At 44.5% G+C, this 16320-nt stretch overlaps 1 protein-coding gene across 1 annotated transcript; it reads right to left on the bottom strand.

Annotated features, from left to right (window-relative positions):
* Nucleotides 1-1308: 1308 nt before the first annotated feature.
* Nucleotides 1309-2065, bottom strand: LOC139053054 (tRNA (guanine(37)-N(1))-methyltransferase-like). Its single transcript, XM_070530188.1, has one exon. It carries the CDS (start codon nt 2044-2046, stop codon nt 1327-1329), a length of 720 nt encoding a protein of 239 aa, XP_070386289.1. The 5' UTR covers nt 2047-2065; the 3' UTR covers nt 1309-1326.
* Between the last annotated feature and the right edge of the window lie 14255 nt (nt 2066-16320).

Here is a 16320-nt window from a genome sequence, read left to right as displayed (position 1 = left end):
AAAGAAAATTCGCTTCTATCATCACATCTTTAACGCATTTATTGTAAGTGGTTGTTTTTATGCACTTTGCTGTTTTTAGTATGACCGGGTGGCTTTTGTCCACGTCTTTTTTATCACAAGTGTTATATGTAATATTGACGTTGCTCTTTTGACTTGATGGCGCAGATCAGCGGGTATCATATGCGCTGTAGGGTGCTCTGTTAACTAGATCGCGCAGTTCTGTGGGTATTTAGGTAAGTAGTTCTTCAAAAATAAACCAGTTGTTAGAAAGCGCTCGTCCTTGTGTTGCCCCTATTCTTCGTCCCTGTTTGTTTGCGCACAACAAGTATTAATATGAATATGTTCCAACTAGGCCGACTCGCAGTTATGCTACTTTTTCGACTGCTGGCTCCGATGATGGTGATGGCAGTGTGCCCATATTTGCCATTAGTTAACAGGGGAAGTTTGAAGTATGAACTACATACATATTAGCAGCCTCGCGGGGGAAAAATGGCTGGCAGTTTTGAGGGTGTGGGCGGGGCTTCACTGCAGACTTAAGTTGTATCCGACTGTAGCACGTGTATGTCACCCTCCGGCTTGGCGCACGGCAGCAGCGAGAACAAACGACGTTCCGTTTGAAATTTCAGACCTTTCCGTGGCGTGTAGCGAAGTATTATTTAGCAGACACAACCGTTATTGCGCAATGTATGCTCTGCGCTTGTCAGCTCCAAAATGGCCAGACCTGGGGAGGGTTGCTTTAAATGTGATCTTGCTGCAAAATTTGAGCAAGATTAAAGCACCGGTAAGTGTGAAATTTTCTTTTTGAATCATTTAGGGAAAAACAAAGAAAAAGTAGTGAACAGTCTTGACTGCACGGCACTGCAGCTTTTAAAAAAAAATTGCCACCCTTATAGGGCGAGCGAATGGTCTTGGGGGGGCCGTATTACAGTTGTTCCAAACATGACAGTTACTGATTATAAGTGAGGTGTGCTGGTTTTGTGAATATGTGTTACTCTACTAAGTCTGATATTTGGGCTAGTTCGTTGAAATGCCTATTGAAATGCATGAGTGATTTTACCTGGTTTGTATTCATTTGCTTCCCATAAAGAGTACTCACAAGCTTACTGCGATGTTTCATCGTCTTGCTTCTCTGTGTGGCACCTGCGGTTTGCGGTAGCATTCTGATTTGCATTACTGTACAGCGCAGACAAGTTAGCTTTCAAATGCTCATAAAAGCCCACCGAGGGACACCTTGGTTTTCGTTCCCACTGATGTGCATGCTGTTATACAAAATGTCTGGAAACACAGCAGAGCTCTAAGCTATTACTGTTGCCAGTTGAACAAGTTTTATTCCATTCCAACAACACCAACTTGCGTTCCTTGCACTTCCTCTTCCAGCTTGCACCTCTTCGCTGGCGAGCAGTCGAGAGCGCACAAGATGTTCAACGAGAGGTTAAACGATGCCCGCATCATGTCCTTGTTTGGTGCAACGTTGCGCACAAATGACACCTGCACGTCCCTCTCCACCGGTCGCCCGAGCCCTTCTTCCACTTTCTGTTTGGCACCAGTCACGCCCTCCACACCCCTCACGAAGCAGTAGCAGTGGATTTTCACGTGACAGTTTTTCACCTCCTTGTTCAAATTCTCTCTTCCCGACAGCAGTCCCACAAATGCATCTAAGAATTCTGTTGCGTGCGCTGGGAGGTTCATACAGATGTGCACGTGCCTGTCATCTGCTAAGTGCTCAACAAGGGTCTCTCCCATAACTTTCCGGATAAACTCGCGTCCATCCATGTTGTAGGTGGTCACCCTGTCTGACACTTTGTTGAGGGTCACATTGTGATTTAGCCAGGTATACGAGTGCGGGTTCAGGTCATTCGCAATGACTGTGCAGCCCTTGCGCGCAGCGGGAATGGCAAACGGTCCGACACCAGCAAAGATATCGTACAAGACATCACCATGGCGCAGAAGGTCGATGACACGTGAGTGCTCAGTGCAAAGCCGTGGGTTCCAGTACACATCCGCAAAGTCAAACTCGAACCTGCAGAGATGGAAGTGATCATCCATTAGGAAACCTGAAATGAAGATTTCCGGACATCTCTACAACTACGCGCAACTGTGGTTAAAGTTGCAAAATGTGTCACGCTAGAAGAAAAAAAAAAACACCAGCACTGGTCACGAGCTTAATGATTCATATACAAAAGCCTGAATCTTCAATGCAACTTGAGATACAAAAGAACCCACTTATAACGATATATTGCATACAGCATTGAGTAGCTGATGCACCGGCAACTTTTGTGTTGTATGATAAAATAAGCCGCTTACTACAACGCCCTCATGTCGCATGATCAATTATAACAATTAAATCTGGCTCCTTGGTCTGTGGAAATGGAAAAAGTGCAAAACCCTAGAGAGAAAAAAAAACGAGGCCGTTTTGCCACACCCAAGCTTTGTGCTGTGCACACCTCACGGCACTACTGCATCGCCTCACTGGCCTCATGCGCCCCTCTCCTGTCTCCCTTTCACCCTCTCGTCGACGTCTGAGTGGAGGGGAGTGGGAGAGGGATAACAAAGCTGTTGTGTGCAGGGTGCATGGCGCAATGGCAGGTGTGCCAAAGCGGCTCGCCTTTTTATTTATTTCTTCCCCTAGACGTCGCATTGCCTTTTATTTCGGGGCAGACATCCAGTAGCCAGACATGTTAAGACTTAGGAGTAGGCTTGTGAGCGCGGCAGCTATTGTCCAAGTACATTTCCAAGGGCCACCACGACTGGGACATTGCCTTTCCTTACGTCACACTTGCGTATCATTCTTCCCGGCACGACAACGCTGGATTTTCACCATTTTATCTACTGTATGGTTGCGAACTGGCCTTGCCCCTTGACACGGCACTTCCTCCTGCTGCAATCTCAACAAGCGAGTATGCGCGTGATGCCATTGCCCTCCCCGACCATGCACGCCAGCTTGCCCGTGCTCGACTGACGGCCTCACAAGCCACTCAGCAGCGTCAGTACAACGCCCGCCGCCGTGACGTTCAGTTTTCGCCTGTTTCGCTGTGGTCGCCCTCTCGTCCCGTCGGACTTTCAGAGAAGCTCCTTTCACGATACACAGGGGCCAACTGCGTGCTGCACCAGGTGACGCCTGTGACATACGAAATTGCTCTTGTGAGTTCAACCTCGTCCTCTACTCTGGCATCTAGTGATGTCGTGCACGTCAGTAGGCTCAAGGCCTACTCCACTGCTTCCGAGTCTGGCCTTTAGTAGCTCCGGGAAAGTGCTTTTGCCGCCGGGGGTAGTGCTACAGAACAGTATTTGCGATCATGAAGAGGCAAGAAGTGTGAAGGCGACGATGAGGATGAGAGGCTAGTGCGGGCTGTTGCCTCTTGGCCAAGTGCAGCATATTTCCTTGTAAATACACTTGTATATAGCTTTTCGTCTGCATCTTCCTACGTAACAATATCAATTCTAAAATATTACGAAATACCTCTTCCATTTCTAGTCAGATATTATCCTATTTGTTCAACCATTCCTTAGCGCCAGGAAAGCTACCAGATGGCTGGAAGGTTTCAAAAATCGTCCCTGTGCTCAAAAGCGGTAACAGCCATTCAACCGATTATTATCGTCCGATCGCGCTCACATGCATTTGTTGCGAGCTGCTGCAACATATCGCGCCTCATGTTTTTAGTCACCTAGAATCAAACGACTTTTTCTTCTCTAATCAATACAGATTCAAAAAAATTTTCTTGCGACACGCCATTATTGGAGTTCAGTAAAGTGGAAAGTTGGGCTAGTTGGTGTGTGATCATGGTACCTTGGTGGTGAAGCAGCGCACAGACACGGACACAGTGAAGAGAAACAGGAAAAGACCACACTCGCTGCACTCGCAACTATTTTATTTCGGAACACATACTTCATGTTTATATACCCGCGCACCCTCGGGCGTCAAAGCAAATCAAGGCAAGATTAAAGGCTTTTTTTTTTGAAATCATTTGCCCGCGCACACTCGGGCGTCAAAGACATGGCACTTATCTATCATGGTGTGCAATCTTATCGTAGTTTGTTGCAACCCGAACAACCGTTTTTATTACACATTTTCTCTTCTCTTCTTTTTAGTGTACTTCCAAAAAGGCAACCTCACCGTGGCTTAGATGAACAGATGGCTGACTAATGCAACCCTCTCCCCTCTTGTGAATATGAAAGGCTTCGATTATTTCCCTGGTTAGCTGATCCTTATGGTGTGATAAAACTGTCGTATCATTGTAAAGTGGCCAGCACCCATGTTGTGAGCAGTGCCCCTTGATATGGGAATGAATGTTTCCCCCCAGTGACCTTTTGTGCTCCAAAAGTCTCGTGTTTACACACCGACCCGTTTGGCCGATGTATACTTTCCCACACGATATGGGCAAACAGTAGACTACAGACGACCTGCACTCGACAAGTTTTTCTTTATGCTTGACTGTGCACTTACGACCATTTACTTTTACTTTTGTTGAAACTTTACGATCCAGTCCGGCACATATTTTTCCGAGTTTGTTAGGCGCTGAAAAAACTACTCGTAGACCATATCTGCCACCGACGTTTTTTAAGTTATGTGCAATTTTGTGTGCATATGGTAGTGACACAATTTTTTTGCTGTCAGTCTCTTGTCTGTTGCGCTCTCTCTGATAGCCATTGCGCACATAACGAATCAACTTATACGCTGATGTACAGAGTACATGTTTTTCGTATCCTGCATTCTTTAGTCTGATAACCTGTTGGCTGAAAGTTTCTTTTATTTTTTCCGGGCAAGACTTAGTTAAGGCCGCCCTCAGGCACGAGAAAGCTATGCCACTTTTTACAATTTTAGAGTGTCCCGAATTATAACTAAGCAAGGGTTTTTCTGATCGTGGATTGTATGACCAGCAAACGTGGTCCGGTGTGGAAGTTAACGCCAAGTCTAAAAACTGTAGCTTGCCATTCTTCGGCAACTCAACAGTGAAAGCCAGTCCTTGGCTGTTGTTCTTGAACACTTTCAAGACTTCATTCACTCTTACGTCCAAAACACCATGTTCGATTATAACCAAAAAATCGTCCACAAAGCGGAACACTTTTACCGCTAGGTCCTTAAGGTTTGCAACTATCGCTTTGTCTATGCTACCTAAAAAAATTGTGCTAAGTACCGGAGCTACTTTAGAGCCTATACATATACCGGACTTTTGTCTGTACATAACATTATTCCACATTACAAAGGTGGACTCAAGGTAAAATGTTAATAGTTCAAGAAATGTATTAACTGAAACGCCACATTTGCTGACAAATTCCATCTCGTCGTTGTCTTCCGTTATGCAGTGCCTAACACTCGATAATAAGGGACCGTGCGGAATATTGTAATACAAATCCTGTACATCTATGCTGAAGAATTCACATCGTCCAGGGTTAGACGTGCTTAAGTACGTTACTAACGCTTCAGAGTTTGGTAAAAGGAACGGATCAGTAACTATCAAGCCATTAAGGTGGTTTTTAAGGAATGAAGATACAACCAACTGCCACGAGTCCCTTTCTGATACTATGGCTCTGAACGGAACGTCAACCTTATGTGTTTTTGCCACGAAAAACAATTCGAGGTGTAGGTTGCACGAGCGCTTAACTGCAGAAGCAAGTCGCTCAAAATTGTTGCTTGCCAGTAATGTGACTGCTTTATCCCTCACCTTGTTAGCTTTTACGTCGACACGTACGAAACTCTTTCTGATCGCAGTCATCGCCTTCTCTTGGAAGAGACCTTCAGGCACGACTACAAAACAACCTTCCTTATCAGAAGTCAGAAACCGTAAATCGTTCTTCACGCCAAAGTTCACTAGATTCCTTACGTGTTGCTCTTTTCTGTCGGCGGTCATTGTCCTGGAAAGCACATCCATACACTCCGTAATGAAACGTGGACGTTCTTCTTCGGCCACACGACGCGCCATGGTCTTGGTCAGTGCTACTTTTTCTGGTGGAGTGAAGGCCGGCTCGAAGCAGAACTTCGGACCGAGTCCAAGAATCCTTTTGTAGTTCTCGGGAACGGTGGCGTCTCCCAAGGTGACAACTCTGCCTTCCGGTGGTCTGTGCTTCTTTGGTCTAGGTAGGTGTGGTCTCGTGGTCGCCCACAGCCACTCCGCCAAACTGTCTGACGACCTACACCACCTACCTACGACCTACCACCACCACCTACCTACACAATTTTTTTAGGTAGCATAGACAAAGCGATAGTTGCAAACCTTAAGGACCTAGCGGTAAAAGTGTTCCGCTTTGTGGACGATTTTTTGGTTATAATCGAACATGGTGTTTTGGACGTAAGAGTGAATGAAGTCTTGAAAGTGTTCAAGAACAACAGCCAAGGACTGGCTTTCACTGTTGAGTTGCCGAAGAATGGCAAGCTACAGTTTTTAGACTTGGCGTTAACTTCCACACCGGACCACGTTTGCTGGTCATACAATCCACGATCAGAAAAACCCTTGCTTAGTTATAATTCGGGACACTCTAAAATTGTAAAAAGTGGCATAGCTTTCTCGTGCCTGAGGGCGGCCTTAACTAAGTCTTGCCCGGAAAAAATAAAAGAAACTTTCAGCCAACAGGTTATCAGACTAAAGAATGCAGGATACGAAAAACATGTACTCTGTACATCAGCGTATAAGTTGATTCGTTATGTGCGCAATGGCTATCAGAGAGAGCGCAACAGACAAGAGACTGACAGCAAAAAAATTGTGTCACTACCATATGCACACAAAATTGCACATAACTTAAAAAACGTCGGTGGCAGATATGGTCTACGAGTAGTTTTTTCAGCGCCTAACAAACTCGGAAAAATATGTGCCGGACTGGATCGTAAAGTTTCAACAAAAGTAAAAGTAAATGGTCGTAAGTGCACAGTCAAGCATAAAGAAAAACTTGTCGAGTGCAGGTCATCTGTAGTCTACTGTTTGCCCATATCGTGTGGGAAAGTATACATCGGCCAAACGGGTCGGTGTGTAAACACGAGACTTTTGGAGCACAAAAGGTCACTGGGGGGAAACATTCATTCCCATATCAAGGGGCACTGCTCACAACATGGGTGCTGGCCACTTTACAATGATACGACAGTTTTATCACACCATAAGGATCAGCTAACCAGGGAAATAATCGAAGCCTTTCATATTCACAAGAGGGGAGAGGGTTGCATTAGTTAGCCATCTGTTCATCTAAGCCACGGTGAGGTTGCCTTTTTGGAAGTACACTAAAAAGAAGAGAAGAGAAAATGTGTAATAAAAACGGTTGTTCGGGTTGCAACAAACTACGATAAGATTGCACACCATGATAGATAAGTGCCATGTCTTTGACGCCCGAGTGTGCGCGGGCAAATGATTTCAAAAAAAAAAGCCTTTAATCTTGCCTTGATTTGCTTTGACGCCCGAGGGTGCGCGGGTATATAAACATGAAGTATGCGTTCCGAAATAAAATAGTTGCGAGTGCAGCGAGTGTCGTCTTTTCCTGTTTCTCTTCACTGTGTCCGTGTCTGTGCGCTGCTTCACCACCAAGGTACCATGGCCATTATTGGAATTTACCGCCGACTTACACTTAAGCCTGGATGCCAATAAACAAACTTATAGCATGTTCCTTGATTTTTCAAAAGCCTTCAGTCGCGTAGCTCATGGTCGACTAATATCTAAATTATTAGCATTTAGACTAGATTCACTTACATTAACTTGGATTCGAAATTTCCTTTTTCTACATGAACAGTTCACAGTGGTTGATAACTTTTCCTTCCCCCGTTGCCATGTATCTTCCGGTGTTACCCAGGGAATTGTTCTAGGGCCCCTTTTATTTTTTAGCTATATTAATGACCTACCGCTTAACATATCATCATGCATGCACTTTGTAGTATAGTGTCGCCCCCTGTCAGATCTCTGTGTTATCATACATTTATGTTTCATGGTAGTTTAGCTAGATGGTGCACCCCCCATCTGTCATCTGACGAGCTGGGACCAATCAAATTCTTTACTTCTGCCTTGTACAAATACATACAGCAGAGGCGCAGAAAAAGCTGTCAGAAACAGCTTGACAAAGCCGCAGCCCCCTTTCGCTTGGCAGTGGCTTCACAGCAAGGCTTTTTAAAACAAAGGTAATTGCAGTCTAATAACACTTATACATAATGAACAAATACAAAAGAAAACATAACAAAATTATACAATATTTAGACAATATTCACCACAAAGAACAGAACCTACATGGTAACATACATAGTACGCAAAGCACTGTTTGACGCACTGAAAAGATCAAAATTATTATGTACATAAGCATTTAAGAGAGAAGGAAGAGTGAATTGTAGGCGTTCTCTACAGGAATTTATTCGAGGGGTTGGCACTACCCAATTTTCCGTATGTCTTGTCTTGTAGGTCGCTTCTCGGGTACGTAAATCAGCAAGGTAACGTATGTGGTTTACGTTTCTCCGTGTTTCCAGTTTAAACCGAACACTTAAGCGGTATTTGTACAAGTTGTGGATCTTCAGCACACTACTTTGCAGAAAGAGATCCGCGCTCGGTGAGCCCCAGGGGACATTGTGAACATGACGAAGGAACTTCTTCTGCAAAATGTAGATGCGCTGAAGACAGCTAATTGTGGCTGTGCCCCATACTAAATGGCAGTAGTTTAAATAGGAGTAAAGAAGTGAATTGTAGAGGAGTAATTTTACTTGCCTTGGAAGAATGTATCTGAGCCGGCCTACGATCCCAGTTATTTGAGCCAGTTTTGTTGTGATATGGCCCACGTGATTTTCCCAAGACATACAGGAGGAGAAAACTACTCCGAGACATTTAAATAGCTCAACCACATCTATACGTCGTGAATTCAGCTTAATCTCGAGGGGCGAGGGAACTGGCTTATTTTTAGGGCGGTATATGACAGCTTGTGTCTTCTTTTCATTTATACGCATGCACTTGGATTCAGACCATTTTTGTAATTCGTTCATAGTGTCATTGCATTCTCGAACAAGAAGATCTAAATAATTTCCAGCAAGAAAGATGCTAGTGTCGTCAGCGTAGATAACAAATTTAGCAGTGGAGTTAATGTTATTAACATATTGAATAGTAACGGTTTCAATATACTGCCCTGTGGGACGCCAGAAGTAACAGATTTTAGTTCAGATTTCATATTGTCTATGCAGAGAGCCTGTTTTCTATGGGATAAATATGATTTAAGAAGCGTTTGAGCCTGTCCCCGAAAACCATAACGCTGTAAGTTATTTAGCAGTATGGTGTGGTTCACTAAGTCGAATGCCTTCGAGAAGTCCACGAAGACACCAATAACGAAGGCTTCCTTTTCAAACTGTAAAGTTGTTAAAGGCATGTGCTAGCTCTTCTCCAGATATATCTTTATTATTTAGTTTTAGCGTACTTGGGGAAGCTTGTCGTTGTTCACGTCTCAGTAGAAAATTTAATCTTGACCACAGCAAATCGTGTCGACCATTTCTAACTTCAAGTAATTTAGCGTAGTATTCCGCGCGTGCCTGGCGTAGTTTTTTTGTTAATCTATACCTGTATTTCCTAAACATCCGCAGGTCATCTGTTGAACGAGAACTTAAAAAGATAAACTTGTAAAGCTTGTTTTTCATTTTAATTTCTTGGCGTAACTCAGAAGTTACCCAAGGTTTGCGAGTTTTACGTTTTGATTCACGATCTTTTAATGGGAAGCAGGCATGATAGAGCTTTTTGAATACTTAGAGAAACTCATTGTAAGCCTCGTTTGCGTCACTAGCAATGTCAATGTTATCCCAATGAACTTGTGCCAGTGAGTTGCGAAAGTAATTCAGGGCATCATTAGTTATACACTGGTACTTTGCTTTTTCTTGTCGATACTTTACCACTCCAGTCTTATTTATGCTCATGAATACTGGAAGGTGGTCGCTGATTGCGCATGATATTACGCCTGTTTCACCTATTTGTTGGGAGGAGTTCGTAATCAGCAGATCGAGAAGAGACGCACTTTCTGGTGTGACCCTTGTTGGTACTGTAACAAGGTTAACATAACCGTTGGAAGACAAAACCGTGTTAAAGTCTCTAGTAGTAACACTATCCTTCAACAAGTCAATATTAAAATCCCCTCCAGCTATTAGTGTATATTTTCCATCTGTTATAAATGAAAGAAAATCATCATAAAATTCCAAAAACTTTACCATATTTCCCTTGGGAGGACGATAGCAAACCGAAAACACGAATCTGCCAGTACAAACTGATACGATTTCAAAATCATCAGTAATTAGGCAGTACGAGTCCAACTTGTCGCATTCAATGCCATTAGACATCAGTAAATCAACGCCTCCCCCGCGGTGGCTGGAGCGGTTGAAGTAATAAGTTTTATAGTTACTCGTCGTAAAAATATCTGAATCATTGGTGCTCCATGTTTCACTGAGCACTATCAAAGAAAAAGTAAATGAAAATTCACCAAAAAACTCTTCTAAACACATTGTCTTGTTCCTTACAGAGCGTGCATTTAGGTGAATAGCTTTAAGCAATGTTGGCGCGATACATGAAGTAGTGTGGTTCAGGTCATTCGGCAGATAATAACACATCTGCGGCATTTTGATTATTTTTTTTCAAGAGCAACACAAAAGACAATATCAAACAATGCTACAATCGATTCCAGTCGCTCTTTCCCTTCACATGGATGACGCTCACACCCTCACTTTTACGACCGAAAACTTTTCCATTGATATACCAAGTAAACTTGTATCCTATATCTTTGGCGCGTTCTTTCGTTGGCTGGAGCAATTCTCTATTGCAGCGTGTTAGGTTTTCTTGCACGAAAATGGCTGGCACGCTCTCCTTAAGGTTCTTTCTATTCTTGATCCATTTATCTCTTATTGCTTGCTTCGTAAAACGAACAAAGATGCCTGGCACCTTATCACGTTTAGCGGGAATGCGATGAACAGTTGCAATGTCTGATTCCATCAAGTGAGGCACCCGAAGTTTGTCAGCCACGTTATTTAATATAACTGTAAGATCCTCGTTGGCTACTTCTTTAATCCCGTGCAGTTCCAAGTTCAGCTGCCTGCTTCTAAATTCAAGGTCATGTATTTCTTTTTCAAGCTGAGCTTGAAAAGGTGTCATCTGGCATGTGAAGTCCTTTTTAGTAATAAACGGCCGCGAGCCGGCCGAGTCCTGTTCCGGTTTTCATAAGGAGCAGCAGGCTCTGTGTCTCTTTCTCTCTGCGTCGGCGCTCGCCGCGCGTTCGCTGGCCGGGGGCCCCCACTTGCCTGCCGCTGCCGACACAACACACTTATTTGCAGATGATTGTACCATATATCGTACAACCATGGATGTCGAAGACCACATCGCTCTGCAAAATGAGCTTAACATTATTTGTCATTGGTGCAACATCTGGCTTAACTCGCCGTGGTTGCTCGGTGGCTATGGTGTTGGGATGCTGAGCACGAGGTCGCGGATCGAATCCCGGCCACGGCGGCTACATTTCGATAGAGGAAAAATGCGAAAACGCCCGTGTACTTAGATTTAGGCGCGTGTTAAAGAACCCCAGGTGGTCAAAATTTCCAGAGTCCTCCACCACAGCATGCCTCATAATCAGAAAGTGGTTTTGGCACATAAAACCCCACAATTAAACTTTTAACATCTGGCTTATGTCCCTTAACCCATCCAAATGCAGGCTCATAACCTTCAGTCGCAAACGCAATAATTCCAACTTTACATGTCTTAGATACTATACCTGAATTCCTTCCATTGTGTAAGTACCTGGGTGTGCATTTAACACATGATCTTCCCTGGGCCTTTCACATCACCACTATTTGTGTCAAGGCTTCCAGAACTTTGGGTAACGTACGTCGTAATTTATGAAGCTGCCCGACCAATGTCCGTAAACATGCCTACCTAACATACGTCCGTCCTCAGCTCGAGTTTGCATCATCAATCTGGTCTCCTCACCAAAAATATACAATTCCCATGCCCGAAGTGATACAAAGCCGTGCTGCTAGTTTCATCTCTCAAAAATACAGCCGTCATCTCAGCATAACTCAAATAAAAACTGATAATACTCTCGAATCCTTAAACACCCGCCATTCTGTTGCTGGTTTGCTACACAAGTATATAAACTGCGCTTATCTCTCACCTCTACCCCTCAAATTCCCCATGTGCATGTCCAATCGATTAAACAACCATCGCTCATTCAAACGCATCTATGGCCTCATGCAAGCATTCAACTCATCGACACTGCCCAGAGCAATAACATTATGAAAAGATCATCCCAATGAAATCGTTGTAGCAACCGATCCCGCATCGTTCCGCAACCTAGTGTATCAGCTTTATACATGTTAAATACTGTAACAATGTTTCATTGTGAATACATGGGGGTGTATTGTCACCATTTTGTTTTTTTTACCGTACCAGTTGTTGCCATGCGCCTATTGCCCGCGCATTGAACATGCTGTCTCCACCCCTTGTGTATCTTAAATTCTTGCGTTATCGCGCCTTTGTGAACCAAAACTGTTTTGCAAGTATGGTGTACTTGTTTCATGTTAACCTTTTATTTATTTGTACTCTACAACTGCATTGTATTGTTTGATACTGCGTTGCTTCTGTTAAACTTGTGTATGATTCAATCGCCCTCCTTACTCAATGTTCCTGACTGAACCTGTAAGAAAACCTGAATAAATAAATAAATAAATAAACTTCCGCAGGTAGGGAACGATCCCCCGTCTTTGCATTACGCATGCGGTGCTCTGACCAATTGAGCTACCACGGCACGGTTTCCCATCCGCTTTCTTAGGCATTATGTGTAACTACTAGAACTAACCTTGGGAGTTTTAGCCAGCGCCAGCACTCACAAACCTTGGCGGCGCATGTGGAACATCATTTCTGCCGCAGGCGTCAGGAGTACGTGGTCTTTCTGGGTGAAAGCAACCGGTCAATAAACCCGCACATGCTACCTGAAAGCGTCAATGTTACCGGATTTGAGACCCTCGTTATGTAAAAACGAGAAGAGGGTTAACCGAGGGCCACTCGCATTTCGATGCATTTCGATGCATTTCGATGCGCGTGAGAGACACCTTTGCATGCCAGACAAGGCGTACATTTAGGTTTAGCATTGTGATAGGTATATCAAAGACCGTTCTGCAGAGCAAGGGACCTCTGATATTTCTTTGCAAAAAATAAGTTCTTGTGTTTTTGACCCTTTGTTCACGTGAAGACGCCATTTATGACTGCCACGACTCACCTGGATTCGTGAACGAGGGAGGGCTCGAGGAGCCCTCCATTAGACAGACATTCCGCAACGTGGTGGTCATGAATGATGACTGACCGCCCAGCAGCTGTGCTCGTCGGTGTTTAATGGGTGCGGTGAACAATGTTGCCTACTGAGCCCGGTGGGTCAACGAAGATTATGCCCGAGGGGCGTCACATGCTTGTTACACTCCCTTACCCCCAGTTTGTTTGTTAAATAAAAGAAACAAACGTCCACGTTCAGAGCATAGGGCTCTGCTGCCATCCCAGCCAAGTCGATGGTGCCTGCTATCCAGGCGAGTAACAGTCTGGCGGCCCCCACGGTCGAGTACTCCGCCTGGGCACAGGTATTGATGGACCGGGTGTGGCAACGCTGGGTATTGGCTGTATGATGCACTGCGATACTGTTACCAAGTCAATGTAGGGTGCGTCGACCTCTGTCAAGCCTTTCTTCTGGCTTTTTGTCAACGCACCCAACATCCTCATGTTAATGTTGAATAAAGAATTGATTGATTGATTGAGCCTCACTCTATCCGGAGGGTCCGCAGTGGTCGGCCTTGTGAGTGGTGCCGCACTTGACACTAGCCCAAAGGGCGCTTCACCGCTGGCAGCGCTTGCCGCCTCCGAGGTGGGCGGTGCTCCGCTGGAAGCAACTGGTGTTGCTGCTAGTCCTCCTGCAGGCAGCAACTCTGAAGTGGCAGTCGAGGGTGCTGGCCAGGTCCCAAGGCGAGGCCTAACATGGTCAGCATGTCTGTGCCACGTGGCCCCATCTGGCATGCGGACGAGCAGCGATGAAGCGCTGGCAGGGGATACCACCTGTCCGGCGGATCAAGATGGGCAAGGACAGAAGTTCCTGGCGAAAAGTGGAGATCCCAACTCCGGCAAAGGCACGGGATGGCACTCTCGGTCAGCAGCCAACTTCTGCTTCAGTTGCTTCAAGAGCAAGGTGGATTGGAGGTCCGGATGCAAGATGTCCAAGGGTGTCTTGACCATCCGACCCAGCAGGAGCTCACAGGGGGCATGGCCAGTGACATCGTGGGGCGTGGTCTGGTACTGAAACAGTATCCGGGCAATATGAATCTGGAAATCCCCAGTCTGGCTCTTCTTGAGCTTCTCCTTGATGGTTTGCACCACCCGTTCGGCTGCACCGTTTGAAGCAGGGTGGTATGGAGGAACCAGCATCTGGCAGATTACGTTAGTCAGCCAGGCCAGGTACTCTGTGCTGGCGAAAGCAGGACCATTATCGGACACGATGATGTCCGGCAATCCCTGGGCGGCGAATACCTGTCGTAGCGCTGCAATGGTCGCGCCTGCTGATGGAGTGGGGACACGTAGAACCTCCATTCACTTCGAATAGGCATCCACTATGACCAGGAAGTAACGGCCCTTGAAGGGCCCCACAATCGATCACATCTTCATCGCTGATCGATTTGTTTATCACTAACCATGACCCTAGTATGATCACATCTGGAGTAATAATTTCTGACATCAGCGATCACTTGCCAATATTTATGTGTGTTAAAAACATGTCTAAAAAGAAACGTAGTTCAACATATTCTTTCCAACTTATATCTGAAAAAACACTGTCGACATTTAGAAACTCGGTAGAAAAGAACAACTGGAGGCCTGTCCTTTTAGAAAATGACGCCAATAATGCTTACGAGGCATTCTTAGGTATTCTGAAGCCGATTTACGAGGCCTGTTTCCCAATATTAACAAAAAAACAAAGGCGTCACAGTCGCAAACCATGGGTCACACCGGAGTTGGTGGCAAAGATAAACACAAAGAACATCCTATATCATAAGTTTATTAAATCGAGAGCTGAATGTGATCTGACAGCGTTTAAAAAATATCGAAACCGCTTGAATACTGAGCTCAAGAAAGCCAGAAACGCCTATTACACAAATCAATTCACGTCAACTTGTGGTCGTGTCGACATTATGTGGAAGCGGCTAAACGCAATTTTGGGGAGAAATAGCAAATCAGGTGAATTAAATATGCTAAATATCGATGGTGTAAGTATAACTGGAAAAGAATTAGCAGATACGTTTAATACGCACTTTATTTGCGCTTCTAGAAATCAAGTCCCGCATAACAATCTCAGTGATGTCGTTCATATAAGCGACACTATATTTCTCAAACCGGTTGAAGAAGCAGATGTAACGGCAGCCTTCCACGAACTAAACAATAGCACATCCATTGATATTGATGGCCTCCAGATAAAGCCTATACGGTATATTTTTGACCTTATTTTACCATACATCACGCATATCTTAAACCTTTGTGTCAGTACCGCTGTATTTCCTCGTAAAATGCAGATTGCACGTGTAACAGTTATCTTTAAAAAGGGTGATAAAAACCAGCTCGGGAATTACAGGCCAATATCTATCTTACCCGTGTTTTCTAAGCTACTAGAAAAAGTAATACTTAGAAACTTTTTGCAGTTTGAAGAAAAACACAAAATTATAACAGCAGCTCAGTATGGCTTCCGTAAGCACCGCTCTACTGAACTTGCACTATTAGATCAACGAGAATATATATTGAACGAACTCGAACATAATAGGATAGTCATTGGTATTTTTCTTGATTTTTCGAAGGCATTCGACTTATTAAACCATACAATACTTCTTCGTAAACTTGAGCGTTGTGGCTTCCGCGGCCATGCACTATCGCTTGTGCAGTCATACCTCATGGATCGCAAACAGGCAGTAGCAATAAATGGTCTCCTCTCAGATATGCAATCTGTAGGCTGTGGCGTTCCACAAGGTAGCATTTTGGGTCCATTTCTGTTTAATCTTTACATCAATGACATTGTACATGCAACTCCATTCGTTAAATTTATCATCTATGCTGACGACACCAGTATTTTTCTTGCCGGAGATAATGCAGCCGAACTCACAGATACTGCAAACAATGCACTGAGGCAAATAGAAAACTGGAGTAGCAGAAATGCGTTGCGGATTAACACAGCAAAGACTAAAGTCGTTGTTTTCAGAGGTAGAAACAAGAAGGTCCGTCTCACTAAGAATATATTCCTTCAGTCCGTACCCTTAGAAGTTGTGCCTTCATTTAAAACATTAGGTATATTATTTAATGAAAGAATGTCATGGGATGATCATGTTAG

Source organism: Dermacentor albipictus, unplaced genomic scaffold, assembly GCF_038994185.2.
Source record: "Dermacentor albipictus isolate Rhodes 1998 colony unplaced genomic scaffold, USDA_Dalb.pri_finalv2 scaffold_61, whole genome shotgun sequence".
Lineage (NCBI taxonomy): Eukaryota > Metazoa > Arthropoda > Arachnida > Ixodida > Ixodidae > Dermacentor > Dermacentor albipictus.
This window is presented reverse-complemented; position numbering and strand designations above follow the sequence as displayed.

Excerpts from the sequence above, each read along its gene's own strand:
- LOC139053054 (XM_070530188.1), bottom strand. The coding sequence starts at position 2,046 with ATGGATGATCACTTCCATCTCTGCAGGTTCGAGTTTGACTTTGCGGAT.